This window comes from Schistocerca americana, chromosome 10 (genome assembly GCF_021461395.2).
Source record: "Schistocerca americana isolate TAMUIC-IGC-003095 chromosome 10, iqSchAmer2.1, whole genome shotgun sequence".
Classification (NCBI taxonomy): Eukaryota; Metazoa; Arthropoda; class Insecta; order Orthoptera; family Acrididae; genus Schistocerca; species Schistocerca americana.
In genome coordinates this window covers 180261635-180283050 of record NC_060128.1, presented here as the reverse complement: position 1 = coordinate 180283050, position 21416 = coordinate 180261635, and the positions used below count along the sequence as shown (strand labels likewise).

The window sequence follows — 21416 nt, the reverse complement described above, 5'->3', positions numbered from 1 at the left end:
CTGCAAGCTTAACCAGTAGTGTTTCTCAGGTTTTATTTACTGTAATTTTATAATGATTATCAATAATAAGTATCACATTAGAACACAAACATCTTTTTAATGTGGTACACGAAATAATTTTGCTTCTGCATTTTATTTACACCCCCGGACACAATCGGAATGACGAGGGAAACCCAGGTGTGCATTTGTGTGTACCAGCAATCGGCCATTGCCTTTGTGATTCATGCATTTTATACTGTGAGGAGACAAGTAGAATTAATTACTGTTAGGAAGAAAGAAAAACAAATAATTATTTCAGATATCTTTAAATAGGCAAAATTTAAATTATTTTAATTTTGTACTGTAAACAATGTAAAGAGCATGACAGTATGAGTAATTTATTCATTTTCGCTTGTTGTGTTTCCTATTCTTTCCTGTATTTAGACTTTCCTGCATTTTGCACTTTTTTGGATCAGTCCTCTGAAAAGTGTAAAAAGAGGGTTTTACTGTAAACAGTCTATCAGCTCTGAGGAAGGATGCCTTCTGAAAGCTCATCAACTATTTCGATACCATTTGTGCACCTATTGTCTGCTCGATGTTTCAACTGTACAGTGAGTGATGGTATTTACTCTGACCTTGCTTTGGGTTTAAAGTATACCAAATAATAAAAGCCTGAAAGTATCAGAAACTTTGAAAATATTGTACATATTTATTGCAATGCAATCAAAAAAGCACATTTTTCCAAGTACAACAATATCTGTTCAACAAAAATTACAAATTGGATTTTTTCTCTCTTTTCAAGACAGTTCTGTGACCACAAAATAGAAGAGAGAAGGCAAACATTAGAATTTTTTCCGTTGCTAGCAAAATAAGGTAGAAAAAATGCCATCAAAGGGACAGCTGGCGACTCCTCACAATAAATACAAAGAAGGCTCATACAGCTTTGGCAGGATTGTAGTTGCGAGTGTCTCTCCGTCTTCTACACTCTCCGTGTGCCAGGTATTGCATAAAAATGATCCACTACTACAGCTTTGTTTTGACACTTTTTCTTAAGCATTATTCCAGCACTCACTCTAGGAAGTAATCACACACATAGCAAATGCTGCAGCATTGTGGAACTAGACAGAAAAAAAAGAAAAAAAAAACTTTTGTTCTTCATTGGCAGTCTTTAACAACTTATACATTTTTGTTACAGAGTATGTATACAAGAAATGCACTGAAAGGTGCTATAGAGCGTTCATATTTCTGTCTCACTTATTTGCAACTGTTTGGCTTCCTTTTTGTTGAACAGTTCAGTATGGCAAGCAAGATGAACTTCATTAAGGGTTAACGTTTTTATTGTAATGTGCAGTGGTTATGAAGGAAGCATTGCTGCTTTGTTATTTGTCATACAATGTGTAATGTGGAAGAGCATAGCAAACACAATTGTCAGTAAAGCCTGTAGCAATAGTGAAATACTGTAAACAGTAGCACAAGCTAAAAATCTGATCTTTTTGTCATATAGAAACAATAGCTTTGTAATAAGTTGCTAAAACACTTTTTCTAATAGATGATTAAAATAAATATTTTTCAAAATGAGCATTAAATGCAAATAAAACACCATCTTCATTGCAGACTCTTACTTCGCAATATATTAAAATAATAATAATAATAATAATAATATATTATGGAATGTTGTTAAATTAACTCTTTATCAATCAGTCCAGAAACACTTTCCACAGACAATGTGAAAACAAAGGCCGGAAACATACAAGACAAAGAACAATGAGCTAATCAGCTACAATTTAGCAATAACATATTTCACTGCCAACTCTTAATGGTTTCTTTACACTTGAAATTTCACAATTTTCTTCAAAGTAACTGAAACCTCTGCTTGAATTCAAAAAATATGAAAGGAAAAGTTTCTTGGATTAATGTAATGACTGCTTCTGAGCAATTAGAGGATCACTTAAGTTTGGTAGATGAAGTATCACAACAAAGACATTAACCACCTGTCACCTAGTTAATAAATATTAAACTTAAATAAAAATTAAACTACAGGAAACAGATTTAATATAAGTTTAGTATTTTCATATATAAAGAATATACTTTAACATTTTTGTTGATACAGAAGTTACATTCATCTATATGCAAGGAATTAGCATCACAATTTCCAGTCGTAAATAGATACCTTCTGTGAAACATTTACAGTACTTATTAAATACACGTAAGTGTCCAGTTATGGAAGACCACATATAACACAGTCACAGACACCATAACCCAGCAAGAGCACCAATTGAAGCAAACAAAAGCACTTTCGAAACAAGTTACCGAAACACATAACAAACAGCTATGTTCCGTAAGAAGTCAAGCTAACAATAATGCCAATATATCACAGACACACAGTGCATACTGTGTATAAATGAAATGCTACGTTTTGGGGAACAGTTCATACATTAATATTATATACACTCGACTTGGTAGTTAACATTCAGGAAACAGTTATCGCTATTTTGTAAAGCTTATCTGTACAAAAGTTTTACTCCATTATTTAGTTCTTTACAAAGACAGCAAATTCAGTTTTTTTTTGCAGGGAAAGATATTCTCCCATTTTTGGCACATTGGAAGGTATGAGAAAGTTGTGTTAAGCCACTAGTAGACAAATCAGTTCTCACTGAAACTTCCTCAGTTTTGAGAAAAAGAATGTAACTTTTAAAATAAGATGAATCCTGGAAAAAAAGGGAAAAAAACCTGCACGTCAGTCAAAAAGGTAGAAGTATTCTCAATAAAGGGAATTTCTGTGAAAATGTGTACAGCCTTATAGATAGTGTGTTAAAGTAAAAGGATTCCATATCTTGAGTGGTGGTAGTATGGACAAAAACAAGACTAAAATGTATTGCAAGTATGAGCTCTAAAATGCATACCTTCAGAGCTATGAACAGTTGTTCATCTTCACTACTATGAAATGTATCTCCTCTGCTCCAAGCTCTTTGCTATTACAAAGGACCTACACCATTCTGTAGATGAATGAGAACACATTTCTCTGTTATTGTCCATAGATACAGCATGCAGTAAACATCTGTTAATGTTGTTACTGTAAACTATTCACAGTTCTGGGTGAGTGCAGCACGTACATTAGTTTTAATGTGAGCAGTTTGTGAAATGGTTTTATACGGTAATTTTATTTTTGAACATACCAGCATAATGGAAGCCTATTATCACACGTGGAAAACGGCAGACATGATATTCTGCTATGATTCACTGGTGCACGTCATATGTAATAGGAAGCAGGTTACATTAGAAGCTCTGCTGTTACTCATTTGTTTACTGCATTGTGTAGATCATTCGTAATGAAAAACAAAGCTTTCAGTAGAAGAGATTCATATCACAGCCGCAAAGAAGAACAAGTTCTTTTAGCTCTTAAGGTACGCATTTAAGACTACATGTTTACTAAACTTTTTTGTTTTTGTCCACTCAAAATATGGCATACTTTTTTTTAACATCCTGTATTTCACACAGCCCTGTCATCTATACACTTTAAGCAGCTGTGGAGGATGAAAACAGCAATATGAAGACAAGCTCAGCTCCATCAGCAGTGGAGGGAGGTAGTGAGGCATGAGACAAGGAAGGTAGATGTGAAATGAAATACCAGCCAGGGAGCAATGTGAAGTGGAATCCAGTAGTGATCTCGCTAAATTTCTGTCTGCTTCTGTCCTGCACATCCACCTGCTTTCCTGCAGCGCCTATGGGGAGTGACAATGGATCAGGCGCATTTTCTCTGATGTTTCAGCAGACAATTGCAGTTTTGTTTCTGCAACATGTAGCTGCAATCAGCCCAAACAAATACTGCTCATTACATCTTTCATGCGATGCCGAACATCAATGGAAGTTGTTTCCTGTTACCAAAAAAAAAATTATTTTTTAAGTGTAATTTTATGATCTCATTCTACAGAATGGTCCCGAGTTTATCTAGTGCAACATTTGTTTTATTGTCATGTATTAATAGGGACATAAAAGAGAAGAATAATCAGTACTCCATCCTGGCCTGCGGTGGCTGCTACTGCTGTGCAGCAGCGGTCCTCAGTCGCTACTGGAGTACTGGTTATTCTTTGTGTTCTACTGTTCTTATTAATACCTATCAATAAAAGAAATAACACACTAGACCAATTTGGGCCACTCTATCGAATAGGCACGTAAAATTCCGAATTAATAATTTTGTTTGTATTGGGAAACAAGCTGACATCTTCTGTCGATGCTGGGTGTTGTATGAAAGACATGATGAGCAGGATTTGTTTGGGCTGACTCCAGCTACGTGCTGCAGAAATGAAATTGCAAATATCTGCCAAAACACCACAGAAAATGCACCGGACAACCCATTGGAGAAACACATGGTACATCAGACACAGAGAGAGAGAGAGAACTTGCTTGTGGGTTTGTGAAACACTCTGAGCCAGTTGCATGTTAGAAGCCAAGAGAAACAGATTAAAAAATAAGTGGTATTAAATTTCCCTGAGGCTACAACAGACGTCCACATAGACATTTACACAGCCATTATACTGGTGCCCCACAGACAAATGGAGCGGGAAGAAACTAAATAAGGAGGCACTCCAAAAATTACCCTCTGCCATGCATTTCACAGTGGTCTGCAGAGTACGGTTGCATCTCTACAATGAAGATAAACCTGGTATTCACTGTTTCTGCTTGATTCGATCTGCTCTAATAGTTTCTCAGAAGTGCCACACTAATCGTGAAGTTAATAAAATGCGTAGTTTCCATAAACTGGGGTAGAGTAAACAACATGCACCATTTGTGCATTTTCACTTTTTTATGGCAGTGCACATGGCTGAATAGTGGAATTCTTTCTTCAGCCTCCATTTTGTGAGAGATGGCATCCTCAATATGTGTAACTTGCGCAAACAGTCAGGGGTTGAAAATCGTGTCTGACTAACTGCATGTGAAGCTGTTCATATCAGTGGTTTTTCCCGCCTGAAATGTCCGTTGAATAATTATTAGAATTTGTAATCCAAATTACTGAGATCCCAATTAAAAAGATGCAACATTTGATAGTCATGGCTTTCCTCATACGAAGTGAATGATAAAATGGTAGCCTTTGTGTTATTATTGGTTCGAAACAAACAAACAAACTCCCCCCCCCCCACACACACACACACCAATTCATTAGGAAGGAAAACGAGTGATTTCATTCAGTGGAAATGTATGTAGGTAAACAATGTATTGTCATACAAAAGTTTGGAAATGGAAAGACTTCTTTGCAACGTGAACTTGCGCAGTCAAGAACATACATACAATAGGGCAGCTGCTGATAGAAGCTTTGGTGTGATTGACAAACAAGGCTGTAGAGTTTATAAACTGAGCTGAGAACACAAACACCAGATCACTTTCTTCAGAAATCGAGCATTGGGCAGCTCGAACAACTGACAGTTACGGCCAGCTAGAGAATTGTCTTGTGGCCAATTCACATTACTTTCCGTGTCTACTAGACACACCTAGGAAGAAATCTGGCACTGTTTGCGGAATGAGAGAATAGTTTTGGCTTTTCCGTACAAACAATTAGAACAGGTTCGTGAAACAATCTTGGACAAGAAACTGGATTCATTAGCAGTGAATCTGACCAGAAATGAGACTCATGTTCGAACACTGGCAATTGGTAAACTTTCCAAGCCATTCAGTGTTATCCTTTCATCCCTCATAGCAATGTATGAAATACCTTCCAAAAATAGAAATAAAAACCAATTTTTATTTTAAAGGGAAGCAATCTATGTACATAACTTCCTCGTGAACTGCTCGGCACACACTACTCTGTATAGAACTGAAAATTTCCCCGAACTACTAAACACGGTATCGATCACAATTATTTATTAGCTTCCTGGACATGTCCGAAGCACATCTTTAGCAGCTGACAAGATAATAATCCCGGCCCATCTCTCAGACGTACAGCAACATATATTTAGAACAGGAGGTGCACACTCCCGGCACCGTCCAACAGTGGTGGGCGCGTGTCACGGGCAGTCGTCACGCCCCGTCCCCATCTTCGGAGAAGAGGAACTCACTCTCGGAAAGCAGGACTTCGAGGTCGGACGGTACAGTGTGCAGGTTGGAGTCGACGTCCTCGGCGGCGAGTGCCAGTTCGGGGGAGACGGCCGGGGGCCGCGCCCGGCCAGCCTTCCCGCGCCTACCCGGCACCGCCGACCGCCCGACTCCAGCTCTCGCCGCTGGAGCAGATGTCGACGCGGCAGCGGGCTTTTTGAACTTGAGCTTGAACTTGAAAGGTCCACCATACAGCAACTGCAGCTGCGCCTTCCTGCCGCCGGCAGGTTTCAGGTCACCCCCACTGCCCGACCTGCCGACACCAGCTGCCTTTTCTGTCAGGCCTGTTAAGAGAGCAAAAACGAGCAGGTCTTTTAATACATGTAATGTCCACGACAGGAAATGGAGTCCCCACAATCTCTCTCTCTCTGTCAGGCCTGTCAGAAACACAAACAGGAGTGGGTGTTTTAATACACATAACATATACCACAGGGAATGCAATTCCCATAATATGTCTGATTTTTGTATAGGGTTTTTCAAATGTTTCCTGTTCTGGTGGTGCTTGAAAAGCACACATTCAGTCGTTCATTCATTTATCCCATCAAGAAAAGCTTTCACAGATGTTGAATGACTCATGTTTTCATTAACAAAAAGACTAGAAAACGTGGAAATTTAATCTGTATACTCTGCTAACTGTAAGCTATCACTATTTGCTTAAAACTATTCACACTTGTGCTCTCTGTGGTATTATCCAGAGATCATAGTGCCATACCAAATTCGGCCGTGTGAATCGATACCGCAGACGTTAGCAAGGGCTTGCAGCAATCCGCCACAATCCCTCCAGAAGACTGTGCCTCCCTCTTAGCATAGTAGCACCCTCATGCCGAGGTTAATAGAGGGTCAAGCATGCAAGAGTTCAGCACAGTTTGTGACCAGCTGTAGCAGTGAACATCATAGTGTAGGACCAATGAGTAGTTAAAGTTTCTGATGAACTTTCCCTTTAGTAAGTGCTGAACATTGTACCTCAAGAGAAGTTTATTAGTAAGTGCATCAAGTGGTGCTTCGTGGACTCAAATAGGAACCCCTCAATGGAAGATGACTTTCTTTTCAGGAAATACTATTGAGAAAATTTAGAGAACTGGCATTTGCTGATGACTGCAGAATGATTGTATTGTCACTAATGTACATTTCACTTAAGAACTGTGGAGATAACAGAAATTAGGGCTCATACAGAGGCATACAAGGTGCTGCTATAAAATAATGTGACTATTGCTGTAAAACATTTTATTTCAAAACCATACATATTCAGTTCTTGATGCTCTCAATATACTCCTCTCCTCTATCCCTACAACACTCCATGCGAATTTTACGTCGATGGAAACAATGCTGGACATCTTCGTCTGTGAGCGCCTTGATAATGTGTGCCACTTTTTATTTCACTGCTTCATCTTGTTACTTTAATGCTAATTGGATCTTGGGGAATAGATATGTCACATGGTTCTACGTCAGGCATATAATGTTGGTGGTCTGACATTGGGATGCTGTACTTTGCTAGAAACCTTTTAACAGACAATGTTGCATGAGCTGGTGCATTGTCTTGATGCAGAATCCATTGTTGCAATTCACTATTCACACCATTTTTTCTTATTTTCTCATGGAATTCAGCAGGCAATAATTCTGATTAACAGGTAGACCTTCAGGAACCCAGTGAAGATACGCAATTCCATGAATATTGGAAAAAAGAAAAATCATCATCACTTTGAATCTTGATTTGCTCATTCAAGCCTTTCTCACTCTAGGTGAAGTTGGAATCTTCGATTGCATCTGGATTGTAAGTGAAAAACCAAGAGTCATCACATGTTATCACACTTTGCAAGGAATTACAATCATTTTCAATGGTATTCAAAGTGTCGGTACAAACATTTTCACAAACTTATTTTCGTTTGATCATGAGAATTTTTGGCTCCACTTTTGCAAATAATTTTCTCATGTTAAATTGGTATGTAAAATTTGCCTTCTGCATTTTTAATGAATTCCTACAGTTCCAGAAATTGATCAAATACTCCACCAATGGTCAGATCAAATCAGTTTACCTACTTTTTCTTTATTTTCATCTGTTTTTGATGTCTAACGATGTACCAGATGTGAGTCATCATCGTTGACACCACCATCACCATCTCAGCCAACTGGGGAACGTCTGAACTACTCATGTTTGAGGTAAACAGTCTTTTGCCATACACTTCTTTTAGTACCAGATAGGTTTCTGGAGCAGGTTTTCCAAGTTTCATGTGAAACTTCACGCCAGTTCACTGCTGTGTTATTAAACTTATCGTTTTTCTGCCAAAACAGCTCTTACACAAACGAAGGCCACAGCCGCACTTTTTTGTCTACCGACACAAGACATTCTGCATTTTACTGAGAAGGCTTCACAACTATTGGTCATTCATCTTTGGCACATGTGTACTTACTCTAATGACAGCATCAGTCCCATTATTTTATAGCCACACTTGGTATAGACAACTGATTTTCCCCCTCTCGTTTTGTGAGTGGAACAGTGAACGAAATGACTAGTAGTGTTAAAGGATAACCACTATGTATACAGCATATGGTGGCTTGCAAATTTAAGTAGATGTGGATGGAGCTGGTAAGGCCAAGCTGGAGGTAAGAAGTTATTGAAAGGGGGAACAGGGTGGTCTTTTGGGATGATGGGAGGGTCAAGGTTGCGTGGTGTTATCAACAGGGAGAGGCGAGTTTCAATGTTGGCATTCAGTTTGGCTTCAGTGAAAGGATCAGTAGTGAAGAAGTGTTTCCACTGTAGTGAACACCGAGCGAGGTGGCGCAGTGGTTAGACACTGGACTCGCATTCGGGAGGACGACAGTTGAATCCCGCGTCCGGCCATCCTGATTTAGGTTTTCCGTGATTTCCCTAAATCGCTTCAGGCAAATGCCGGGATGGTTCCTTCCAAAGGGCACGGCCGATTTCCTTCCCCATCCTTCCCTAATCCGATGAGACCGATGACCTCACTGTCTGGTCTCCTTCGCCAAAACAACCCCAACCCACTGTAGTGAACAGGCACGATTTATCTCGGGTGTGATGTGGGAGGTAAGGCCTCTGGATAAGGCTGATACTTTCATAAGATTGAAGATTTTGAAGGACATGTTGCCAGCAGTGTTTTGGAGTTGTTTAGGTTCTGTGCTTTGTGGGATATCAGGAGTGAGTCAGGGGTGGGGTGACAGATAGAAAATGATGGGAAGGTAGTAGACTCTGGGTGCTACAAAGTGTTTCACTGGGGTCAGGACAGGTGTTAACAAGTAGTGATGTTCCAATATGAGGTGTCAGTAAAACTGATAAGTTTTGGAGGTGGCATTTGGGGTGCTCTTCTAGGTTTCAGTTTGAGAGATAGGCATTAGTAGAAGGAATTGCAGGGAGCACAGGTGGTTCAGGGATGTGTGCATCTTGCAGAATTGTTCCTGTACTATCAGGTTGGTGAGGGACACGGATTGGCAAAAATCTGGTAATTGAAGGTCACTGTGAAAGGAGGGGTGGCACCCAGAGAAGGGAACTTTTTGGTTAGGAAGTTGAGGGGAGGGGGGATTCTGTGGCTTAGGTGGCATTTAAAGAAAAAGATGTGGGACAGGGTTAAGTTGACCCATTGTAACTGTACAGCTGTGTGTGCATATGCATTTGTATGTGTACTCTAGCCATCTCAAACTAACACTGAACCAGTGGCACTCAATTCACCTATTTAACCCGGGGTCAAGAGGAGGCAGATGCAAAAGGTTTGGCGTCTGTTAATCGTCGGCAATTCAAACGTAGGAGGAAAGACGGTACAATATGTTTGGTAGCAGAAGATTTACTTATAAACAGTCACGTTTTTTCTTTATTTACTTTTCACACGACATGTTTCGGGAAATGATTCCCATTTTCAAGTGTGTTTTTTGTGTGTGTTAAGCATATTTCTATTGATGTTGTCAATGTGTGTGAGTCTGCTTCATTTCGTTGACTTTTGCTGCAATTTATAAGAAACACGTGATTTTTTAATTGGTTATCGATTCTTTTGGTACAGTTAGTGGCAAAATTTAGAACAATTTGTACTTAGTTTTCTAATGGTCCTTTTGTGCAGAGTCTCACACACACTAAACATTACGCACAACTTGCTGTACACTTTAAAAATCACAAATATCGTGTATAAACAAAACTGTTACAAAGATTTTCTTACAAGTTGGTAACAGCTGATGGTCGGGTTTGAATATGAAGCAGACCCCACGAAGCATTGGACCCAAGTTGTCAACAAGACACTGTGCAAGCTGGTGTGGTGTGGGCTGTGTTTACGTGGAATGGATCCAGTCCAAGTGAACTGATCATTGACTGGGAATTGTTATGTTTGGCTACTTGGAAACAATTTGTAGCTATTAATGGACTTCATGTTCCCAAAAAAACAATGTGTCATGTCTTTAGGACACAACTGTTCACAATTTATTTGAAGAACATTGGCCACCCTGAACACTCGACATGAATCCCATCAAATATTTATGGGACATAGTCGAAATGTCAGTTCGTGCACAATATCCTGCACTGGCAACACTTTTCAGTTATGCTACAGAGTAAACATAGCTCAATATTTCTGCAGGGAACTTCCAACAGCTCACTGAGTCTGTGGCGTGTCGAGTTGCTGCACTACACTGGCAAAAGGAGGTCCGGCACGTTATTAAGAGATATCCCGTGATTTTTATCACCTCAGTGTATGATATTCCACAGGTAGACAGGAATAGGTGAAGAACAACTAAAGCAGCAATGTAGTGGACATACGGAAGACTGCGCCTACCACTTTTAATTTCGTTGTGTACATTTGTACAGAGTTAAGACAGAAGTCTCTGTGGGAAGTTCGAATGAAAAATTGTTATTTCACTATTAGTCAAACTGCTTTTAAATTTCTGTAGTTGTTCCAGAGAAAACAGTACAAAATTCTTATTGAGAAACTGAATAACTGGAAATTATGTTGAAGGTGGTACGAAAGTGTAGTTTGGTGGTTAAGTACCAGCTTATAAAAGAAATAGTCCGGGGTTTGATCCCTGGCCGGGTATAGAATTATTATCCATCAGTTATCACTTCTTTCAACTCTGGCAGTGTTTATCAGTGTGAAAAGTAACAAGCTGCATTGTAGTTCAGAGTCCACACTAAACAGGAGGTCCCCTGTAACTGGCTGGTTCAATCAGTTCAAATGTCAGATGAAGGCAATGGTACAACACCTCCAGTAGGCTCAGGTTACTGCTGTTTTTGAACTGAGATTCAGTCTGGTGACTGCCTTACTTATCTCAGTACAAAGTACAAAAAAAGATGCCTGTATATGCATTTTTGGACAGACAAAGGAGGTGTGTTTTTCTGACATCAACACAGTTATCATCTCTTCCTACACGCCATGGAATGGCTAACTCCTCAATGATTTGAAGATTCCACATGGAGTCCAACCAGATAATGAAGTGCTGAAAATATTAATTCTGTGATGGTTGATAACCCAAATGGCACATAGGAACGTAGAGGGTTTAAAAATGCTCGACCCACATTATAACCAGTTGGAAAATAAAGCTGACTGTATACAAAGCTCGAGGAGAGAGAGTATGTTTGTGGACCTCATACAAAATTTTTATCAGTTTCATTTGTGATTACAGGTATCAGCCCCCACTCTAGAGTTGTATTTCACAACTGTAATGTGACAGCAAACAGAAATTGTGCTCACTTACCGGCAGGTGTGGAGCGTGACCGTGGTACCGGCTGCTCCGTCGACATCAGCCAGTTCTGGACTTTGCTCACCGGATCACTCTCCGGTACGGCGGCGGCCGCAGGAGCGGCAGTTGGCGGGGTAGCGTCGGCACTGTAGTCGATGACCTCTGCCTTGTGCCGCGTCCTGTGGGCGCCCTTCCTCTCCGCACTGCCCCTCTTAGTGTCCTGGCCTCTCCGTCTGTCAGAGGGTGACGGGGGTCGCTTCCTGTCTCCTGCGGCTCTCTGCCTGTCCGGGATGATGGCCACCACTGGAGGGTTCTCCACAGCTGGCCTCTTCTCCACGACAGGCAGCGACGATTTCTCGGCCGCGGCTGTCGGGATGTTACCGAGTGTATTCCGCCTGGTGAACGTCGCGAGCTCCGGCGTCTTCTGGGGTGCGGACACTGCCGACGCCCGCAGTTCCTTCCTGTCGCTGTCGACGCTGAGCGGTCGGCCCAGCGTGTGTCTCTTTCCGCCGACACTCGGACCGGACGGGACGCCCACCACTGCCGCCGAACTCGTTCTGTCCGGAGCCTGCCTCTCGGGATCCCTCGCACTTTGCTTTTCTGCCGCCTGCAGTTTTCCAGGTGCACCCACCTGCGGCAGTAGGTCGTCTCCCGCTGGCAGTCGTGTTGCGGCCGCCGGTGGCGGGTGCTCCGGAGACTGTCGTTTGGAATCTTTGCCCTCCTGACATTCTGCAGCCGAGGTGGCCTCTGCCGACAGCTGGTGACACGTCTGGCTCTTCTTACTCCTAGGAACATATTGCAGGGAGCGCCTCTTATCCCTGCTCAGCACTGCAGACCTGTCAGTCACTTCGGACATCTGTTTCTCTAGCTTCGGGCGCTTCTCCGGTGAAGGCTTCTCGGTGGCTACTGGATGCGACCTGCTGTCGGTCACTCCCGCCGCCGGTGGAACGGAGCCGGAAACACCTCCTCCTACCTGCGAATTGTCCGTAACGGTTCCCGGACATTTTTCTGTCGCTACTGCTGCACACTGTCGTCGTTGGCAGTCTGTCGTCTTCTGTATGGGGGGGATTTCTGCCGCCGTCACCTCCTCCACCTTCCCTACATTTTCGAGCGGAGCGTACCCGCCGTCGTCAGCTGCCGTGGGTTTCTTCGCCGTTACATTCTTTTTCTCCTGCCCTGGCGCAGTCTTCCTCTTTGGGATGGGTGGTCTCTTCCCCTCTGCTCCCAAGTTTTTGTCTGCCCTTTTTTCTACAGCTCCCAGTTTCTTGTCTACTTTCTGCTCATCTGAAGCGGCTACTTTCTTCCTTCGTCGCTTGCTCTTGAGTGCGTGGTGTGTCGTTTTTTTCCTATGTATTCTTGTTACTGCCCCTGCGCAAAAGAGATTATTGTGTTAGTGATCTTATAAATAAGTACAAAAAAGCATAGAATGTACACTTAATGCCGCACAAATAAAAAGTTCAGGAGTTTAATCCCGTAAAACAGTGACAAATACGTGGTGGAACGGGAATAGAAAGCTGGCTCTTGTGTGCTTCAGCAATTCTGTTGCTGATTGAGCTATGCATAGACATGTCATGACCTGAATCTACGCTCCAATCTCTCAGTACACTGCTGCTCTTTCCTTAAACTTTTGGGGACGGCAGAGCCTTAATCTGAACCTGGAAGAGGGTAGTCACTACCAGTTACCACTCTCACATTTCTCTACTAGGGCACATGGGAAGAGTCTGTTTTGCATATCGATTACAGGAGAGTTCTTCAGCATATTTTCTGGCCACATGCTCTACTACATGGGAAGTATTTAGGTTTTACTGGCAATCTTTAGAGTGAACATCTCAGCCAATGAACATGTAGGGGTTGGGGTGTGCCACATGTGTCCATTGCACATGAAGAAGGGAAAAAAAGAGTCAGTTGTATGGAAGTAGCTGTATTAAGGTAGTCAGCCATTTGTTGTCAGATGCGTGCAGTCCTCAGCAGGCTTGCAGTGCTGTGCAGTGGATGTTGGAATGAGTTAGTCAGTGCTGAGCAGTTTTTCATGTGAATTCCATGTTACTGTGAACTGGTAGGTGCAGGCAGTGCTGAGCTGGGAGAGGTGGTTGCCAATTGTTTGTATAAGACAAGCTGTGGTCTGATGGTCCCTTTGCCAATCACTTAAGGAGAAGGAGTGCATGATATTTAACTTGGTCTTGAGAGTGGCTGCAATATTAGTTTTGAGAGAGCGAGCTATGTTTTTTGATTTGCTTTTGACAAGCACATATTGCTCGTCTTTATGCATACTGCTCAGCAATCTGCAGTGAGGCATTACTATTTTCCTTTTCTTACGTCTTGGCGTGTATCTAGTAGCAGTGTGACTAATTAGGTCTGCCGTGTAGCAGATTGATGGTTAGGCTGAGCTCAATATTCAGCAGTGTTTACATTCGCATCCAGTATTTAACATGTGATCAGGAGTCAGTAAATTATTATTTTCATTCACCAGATAGGAAATATTTCTGTATTTTCTTAATACTGTCAATTCAGGACTTTGGCCAAGTGTAACATTATTAAGTATAGAATGCTGATTATTATCTGTTGTTGTAATTATTTTAATAAACTGGAATTTTATCTGCATTTTCCATTTTCCGTACCTTGATCAGACTACTGCTCCTACTCACGGCTTTTTTTTTAGTAATAATCAATAAATATTTTGTGATTAATATTAGTGTGGATTATTAACATTTTATTGGCTCAGTATAACATTTACAAGGAGTCACAATTGTATAACAGGGTCAACTTTATAAAAGTAACTTAAGTCACACTGCCGAACAACGAAGCTGCACTTGCCAAGTTCTTATCTCATATCTGTGATTGAATTTTACACTGTCATATATCAGGATAGAAATTGGTCTTTATTAGCCTGCAGAGGTTGTTTATTAATCGAGCACACCTGTCTGTTGAACAGTGCTTGGATTTAGTGAGATGCTCATCAACATATATACCTGCTTTTAACATACACCATACATACTACACACCACCACCAATCTCTGTTGATTCAGTTTGATACATAACGTACTTCTTCCATAAATAAAATAGTGGGAAAGTTAATTAAAACACACACACATATTTATCCTAGTTTGGCAAAGTCAACAACTCCACCCCTGCCCCCCTTCCATTGCATGGATTTGTGTATTCCATCTCTTTTTGACTAGTGTTATTCTTTGTGATGAAATGGTGACAACATTTTTGAAGTATTTGAAAATGTGCAACTGACATAGGACATGGGTTCCAGCCCAGTACTCCCCTTCTTGAATGTAGAAACTGCCTGAAAACCACATTTGAGCTGGCTGGAACGCTAGCCCTTGTTAATGCATTAGGTAGAGTCAATCCAGGGCTGGCACACTCCCCCAAATCCTGTCGAATTAGTTGCTAATGTGTGTGGCTATCCAGGCTGGTTAAACATAAATTTATTATCATGTTTTAGTTTCACTAATCACTGTTTAACAACACGAACAGTAATAATCAGACTGCCTTGGAAAGTAAATTAATGCAGTTTTGTCAAATGACAAAATCATAGCTTAAAAAATGTTTAGTAGCCGTCAGTTTGTATCGCAACGATGCTTTTCATGTAAAATAGTTCAGCTTTGCCATTAGAGTCACCACTATTGAAGCAGTTAAAATACCAATTTATTTTTAATGAAAAGTTGCACTGCAGTTCAAAGGGAACAGTGATTAACATAATTACAGTACCGGAAGAACAAATGACATTCATTAATCCACATCAAAAGATGTCTTTAGCAAAGTAAAATTTGAAAGCAAATTGGAAAATAGTTTCTATTCCTGCTTTGAACGAAAGCTATACGAACAAATCTGTGGCACAGCCACAGGCACCCACACGGCACCCTCCTATGTGAATCTTCTACAACAGATTTTCCGATCAGGACCAAGGTTCTCTATCCTCATTACTTGACAATCTCAACATCTCTCCCATCTGCATTACTCAAGTCTCCTAGTACCATCTTCAAGGTCACTGACTTCCTCCTCTCTGATGGCTCCACCCTCACATCTTTCACCATTAATCCCACCAACAGTACCTGCATTTCAACAGCTATTACCATTTCCATCCCAAAAAATCCTTCCTGTACAGCCTGGCCACCTGGGGATGGCATATCTGCAGTGATGAGAACTCTCTTGCCCGGCATGCTGAAGGTCACACAAAGGCCTTTACAGACATGCATTACCCCCCTCCCCCAGACCTAGTCTGCAAACATCTTCTACGCCATTTCCCCTCACACCCCCAATCCTTCCACCACCCACAAGAACCAGCTATAGACGAGCACCCCCTTCATCAACCAATACCACCCCAGGCTAGATCAACTGAACCACATCCTCTGTCAGGACTGATTATCTATATCATGCCCTGAAATGAGGGACATTCTACCAGAGATCGTTCCCATCCCTCCTAAAGTAGTGTTCCATTGTCCATCCAACCTACACAACAACCTAGTCCAGCCCTACACCAGTCCCAATCCTGACCCTTTGCCACAGTGTTCATATGTCTGTCACAGGCTTATCCTACCCCATCAGAGGCTTGGCTCTCTATGAAAGCAGCCATGTTATATACAGCTTTGCTGCAGTGACTGCTCAGCTTGTTGTATCGGTACGACCATCCAGTCATCCACCAGGATGAACGGCAACCCCAAACTGTGGCCAAGAGCAAAGCAAATCACCCTGTTCCACAGCATGCAGCTTCAAGATCATACTCACTGACCACTTGAGCAAAGATGTTTCTATTACTCATTCAATCCAGCAAAGTTATCCTCTCTCAATGGTGATGTATGCCATTGTCATTGGACTGTTATTGGCTAATTTAGCATCTCAGATATGAGGTATAATACATCAAAATAACAGGATGTCGTGCATCATGTACACATATGAAACCGTGCAACTGCCTCATTGCCTGAAGACGCCATGATGTCAGCGTATATTCTCAAAGACTTAACAACTGTGACAGGTGTTGAGATCAACACAAGAACACAATTCTGTTAAACATTGGACAAGGCACCAGCCTTATTTGCAGCACGGACTGGTGCAAAATGGGCACAATGTGTAAATCACTTGGGCTCTAGCTGATTGGGCTTCCAGCTCAGAAGCTAAATTATAATTAAACAAAATAAGAGCTGTCTTGAAAATTCACTCTAACAGGGAACTGGACTTATTTCAGAAAGTGCAGATGCTAGATAAATCAGTAACAAGTAAACTATGGTACATGGCACAGATCTTGCCTATTCCAGACTCACTGGCTAACACTGTCCAACAATCCTTTTGCTGGTTCTTTTTGAGAGGAAACACATTAAAAAAAAAAAAAAAAAAAAAAAAAAACTGCCTCTACCAGTTACAGAAGGAGGTCTTCATCTCATGAGGATGAGACATAACAGCTAAACACTTTTAATTAATCACATAAAGGAAGAGGTCAGAAAACAAAACCCAAGTCAAATCCAAAATCTGGTACTCAAATAAAAGTCGGGAAGTACAACTCACCAATAAATGAAGCTCAAATTAACATTTTATATCAATGCATCTGGCAACACTACCATGACTTCAATAACGTAAACAGCAAGGCAAACAAACAAACTACTTACCAACAGAGAGTTACAATAACCTGTCAGCAAACCTTCACTGTATATTGTTCATCTGCTTTTACTGTTGTCATTACTTTCTTCTTGTTTATACTTTAATACCAATTGAATAAATATTACATCTGTAACCATGGAATTACCCTAACTTTTCTCTGCAAGATTTGCACCGATTCTGAGTGCAGATGTGGCTGAATTTGGTTTATGAGTTCCAAAATGTGGTTTTGCCAGTTTAAATTCTCATCAAAATCCGAGTGTAAATGTGACAGTTATTATGTTTCACACAAATATGGCACAGTACTCACACACCCCTCAGCTTTTCCCCAAAACACACTCCATCCTCATATTATTCTTTGGGTAGTTGATGTTTGGAGACATAACATTGCTATTACAGGTAGTCTGCGAAAACCAGTTCATAGGTGGTGGGTGCTGGTAAATTGTGTATATGATTTGAGTTAACCCCCCAGCATCAGTTAAGGCCTAAAGACGATGCACTGAAGCACCAAAACTGGTAGCCATGTCATAAAGAACATCATAAGGACAGCTGTAGGTGTTCCATTTTATTACATTATTATTTTGAAGTCAGCCCTGAGGAGTGTGATAGGTCTTATCTGCTCTATGCTCACAATGTTTTCCTTTTTGGGTAAAAGAACTATAATTCCCTCTTTCAGTTCCTTTGGTACTGAGTCACTATACCATATGCCATTTGTCAAATCCAGTAGTATTGTAATACTCTGAGCATGCGCAAATAATATCAGTAAAATCCAGTGCAAAGCCCAACAGGAGCCAGCATTTTCCTCTCTGACCCTCAAAACTTGCTAGTTTCTTTGTCTGTAAAGGGTTCTTAAACTATGATTCTGTCTTGCAGTGTGAGTTGGTTTACTATCTTCTGAAGTACTTCATTGTGTAGTGCATCAGTAGTTGCTTGTTAGTAAAGACCACATGTAAGACTTTATTTCACGTTGTGTATGTAACAGCTGTGAGGATCTATCAAAACCTCTGCCGATCATCAACATATTGCACTGTCACATTCATCATAAGGTATAACGACAAAAATAATTAATTACTGATAATATAATGTAAATGGATACATAAAAAATCTACTCACTCAGCTGCGGCAGAAGAACATGCACACACAAAAGGATTTAACTTTTACAAGCTTTCAAAGCCAGTGACTCCCTCTCCTGGCAGAAGAGTTGAAGGGGAAGGAAGAGGGGTACAGTTCAGAAAAGTCACCCAGAACCCCAGGTCAGGGGTGACTTACTGGATGGTAAGTCTCCCCTGACCCCGTGTGTTCTGGGTGACTTTTCTGAACTGTACCCCTCTTCCTTCACCTTCAACTCTTCTGTGAGGAGAAGGAGCGACTGTCTCTGAAAACTTGTATAAGTTAAATCCTTCTGTGTGTGTGTGTGTGTGTGTGTGTGTTTCCTCTGCTACCTCATCATAAGGCAATTTCATTTTCAGCTATGTCTTTTTGGTGGATATGAGAATAATGCCTTCCAAACAGTGTCGCCAGGCATTTGTTATTTTGGCTTTGTATCTTTTCTAGAAATATTTTTGTCTTGAGTGATTGATAATACTACAAGGAGCGTTCATTAAGTAATACAACACATTTTTTCTGAAAGCAGGGTGGTTTTCTTCAGGATTCCAATAGCCCATATTATTCTCCACTCTTTTGGCTACAAAACCCTATTTTTCAACATAATATCCATTCAACATGATGGCCCTGTGTTACCTTACTGGGAGGCCTCGTATGACCGCACAGTATTGCTCCACTGGTCGATGTCAGAGCCGATGTCTTGCAGTATCGGTAACCTCCCTATGATCCACGTACTGCTTCCCACGGAGTGCATCCTTCATTGGGCCAAACAGATGGGGGTCAGAAGGTGTGATATCTGGGCTGCACGGTGGATGAGAAAGAACAGTCTGATGAAGTTTTTTGAGTTCTTGCCAGGTATGCAGACTAGTGCGAGGTCCTGCATTGCCACGGAGAAGGAGAAGTTCGTTTGCTGAAGTTGTCTCTTCACTTTGCTGAGGGTAGCCCAATGCACGTCATTTCAGAGTGGATTACTGCACCACGAGGGAAGACACCGACAGAATAATCCATTCAGAGTCCTAGAAGAAGGCCACCCTTACTTTACCAGCTGAGGGTGCGGCTTTGAACTTTTTCTTCGGAGAAGAAGCGGTGTGGCTCCGTGCCGCAGATTGACATTTTTTTCTTGTTCAAAGCACTGTACCTGTGTTTCATCACTGTGACAACGTCCAATGAAAAAGTGTCACGATCAGCTTCCTAATGCGTGAGCAATTCCACACAGGTAGTTCTTCATTTCTCTTTACGGAATTCTGTTAGGCAGTGAGCAACCCAGTGGGCACACACCTCTGAGTACACCATCTGGTGAGAAGAGTGCGTCAGCACTACCAACAGAGATGAAGAGTTGAGCAGTGAGGTGTTTGGATGTGATCTGTCAATCACCTCACATTCCAACATTGCAGGAGTCACAGCTGCGTCCAGCCTGACGGCACGGGAGAGAGTGGAAGGTTTGCGCAAATTTAGGACGGTGACAGATGCCTCGCCCGATGTCTCATCGTGCTTTTGTTCACTGCCGTGTCTGTGGACATACTGCAAGCACCTATAAAAATCACTGATGCTCTTGTTTTCCACCAAAGGAAACTCAATGACAGCTCTCTGCTCAGAATGCATCTCCATTACAAACACCATTTTGAAGGTTACATATAACTCGATCACTTACCGGAACTTCTGGAACTATAGGGGCTAAATTGGGAATATTTCGCAATGTCCCACAACAAAGTGCACATTTTTCCAACCGAAATTGGCCAAGAAAAAAAGTGTGTTGCATTACTTATCGAACACACCTTGTAGATCACCACTGTGCTTTGGTGTAATAGGTCCACCATTCCAGAGTGCTGGTGCATCTTATTTTGCATTGAAGGATTGCTGCCATTTCCATTGCGTTGCCTCATTAAGTCCTAGGTCATTGAGAAGACTTATACTGTGTTTCCATTATCCTCCCGTGGTATACACTTTGTCAGAGCAAATTAATGTAGCACTGGTAAGCACCTCTGCAAATATATCCATACACTGTTCATCTCTGAAAAATAAACCCTGCACTGTCTACCTCTGTAGATATACTCAACACACTGTCCATCTCTGCAAATAAATCCATACACTATCTACCTCTGCCAATATACCCATGCACTGTCTACCTCTGCCAATATACCCATGCACTGTCTACCTCTGCCAATATACATCTGTACACTCCCCACCTCCACAAATATACGCATACACTGTCCACCTCAGCAAAATACCTGTGCACTGTCCACCTCTGCAAAATACCTGTACACTGGTCTTCCACTGCAGATATACTCATACATTGTCCACCTCTGCAAATATACCTGTATGCTGACCACCTCCACAAATATACCTGTACAAACTGTCACCTTTAAAAATACCAGTATACCCATACATTATCCCCTTTACAAATATAACTGTGACCATCTCTGCAAATATACTCTTACACTGTCAACTTCTGCAACTTGCAAATACACCTATACAGAACCCTCCAGTCAGAGACTCGGAATGCCGGTAGTTGCCTACCTGTGGCACTGGCGGCGCCCTCACGCACCCGCCGTTTGAGCGGCAGCTTAGGCCGGACGACGGTGGGGTGCTGCACCGTGGCCAGAGCCCCGTCTCCGCCCTCCGCCGGCAGCCGCACTGTCTCCGTCGTCGAGCTGTGGACGATCGTCACCTGCTTCAGCTTCTTCGCGCCCGGCCGCTTCCCGAGCAGCTTCGCGGTCAGTACCTGTGGGCACACGGGAGCGTCTTTACTACCGACAGACTGTGCTCCGTGACAGTGTGAGCAAAAAAATAATAATTTCAGAGGAAAACAATATGTGCATTGATCAGATCCTATTCTCCAGATATGTCTCTCTGACCTGAAGTTCTGCTACCTGTACCTCATTTTGTGTACACAGGATGATTCTGTGGTGGTGATACAAGCTTTTAGGGATGGAAAAGGAAACGTATTAATTTGAGGTAAGGAACTCTGGTCCAGAAATGAC

General features: G+C 41.8%; 1 protein-coding gene across 1 annotated transcript in view; it reads right to left on the bottom strand.

The window, feature by feature from the left end:
- Positions 1–5577: 5577 nt before the first annotated feature.
- The window catches only part of LOC124552366, a 117385-nt gene continuing 101546 nt past the window's right edge, over positions 5578–21416 (bottom strand). Inside the window, exons 15-17 of the mRNA XM_047126631.1 lie at positions 20953–21157; positions 11749–13101; positions 5578–6350 (exon numbers count right to left, since the gene is read on the bottom strand). Of these exons, the coding sequence (XP_046982587.1) occupies positions 5992–6350; positions 11749–13101; positions 20953–21157 (1917 nt within the window). The 3' untranslated portion in view covers positions 5578–5991. The remainder of the gene's footprint in view (positions 6351–11748; positions 13102–20952; positions 21158–21416) is intronic.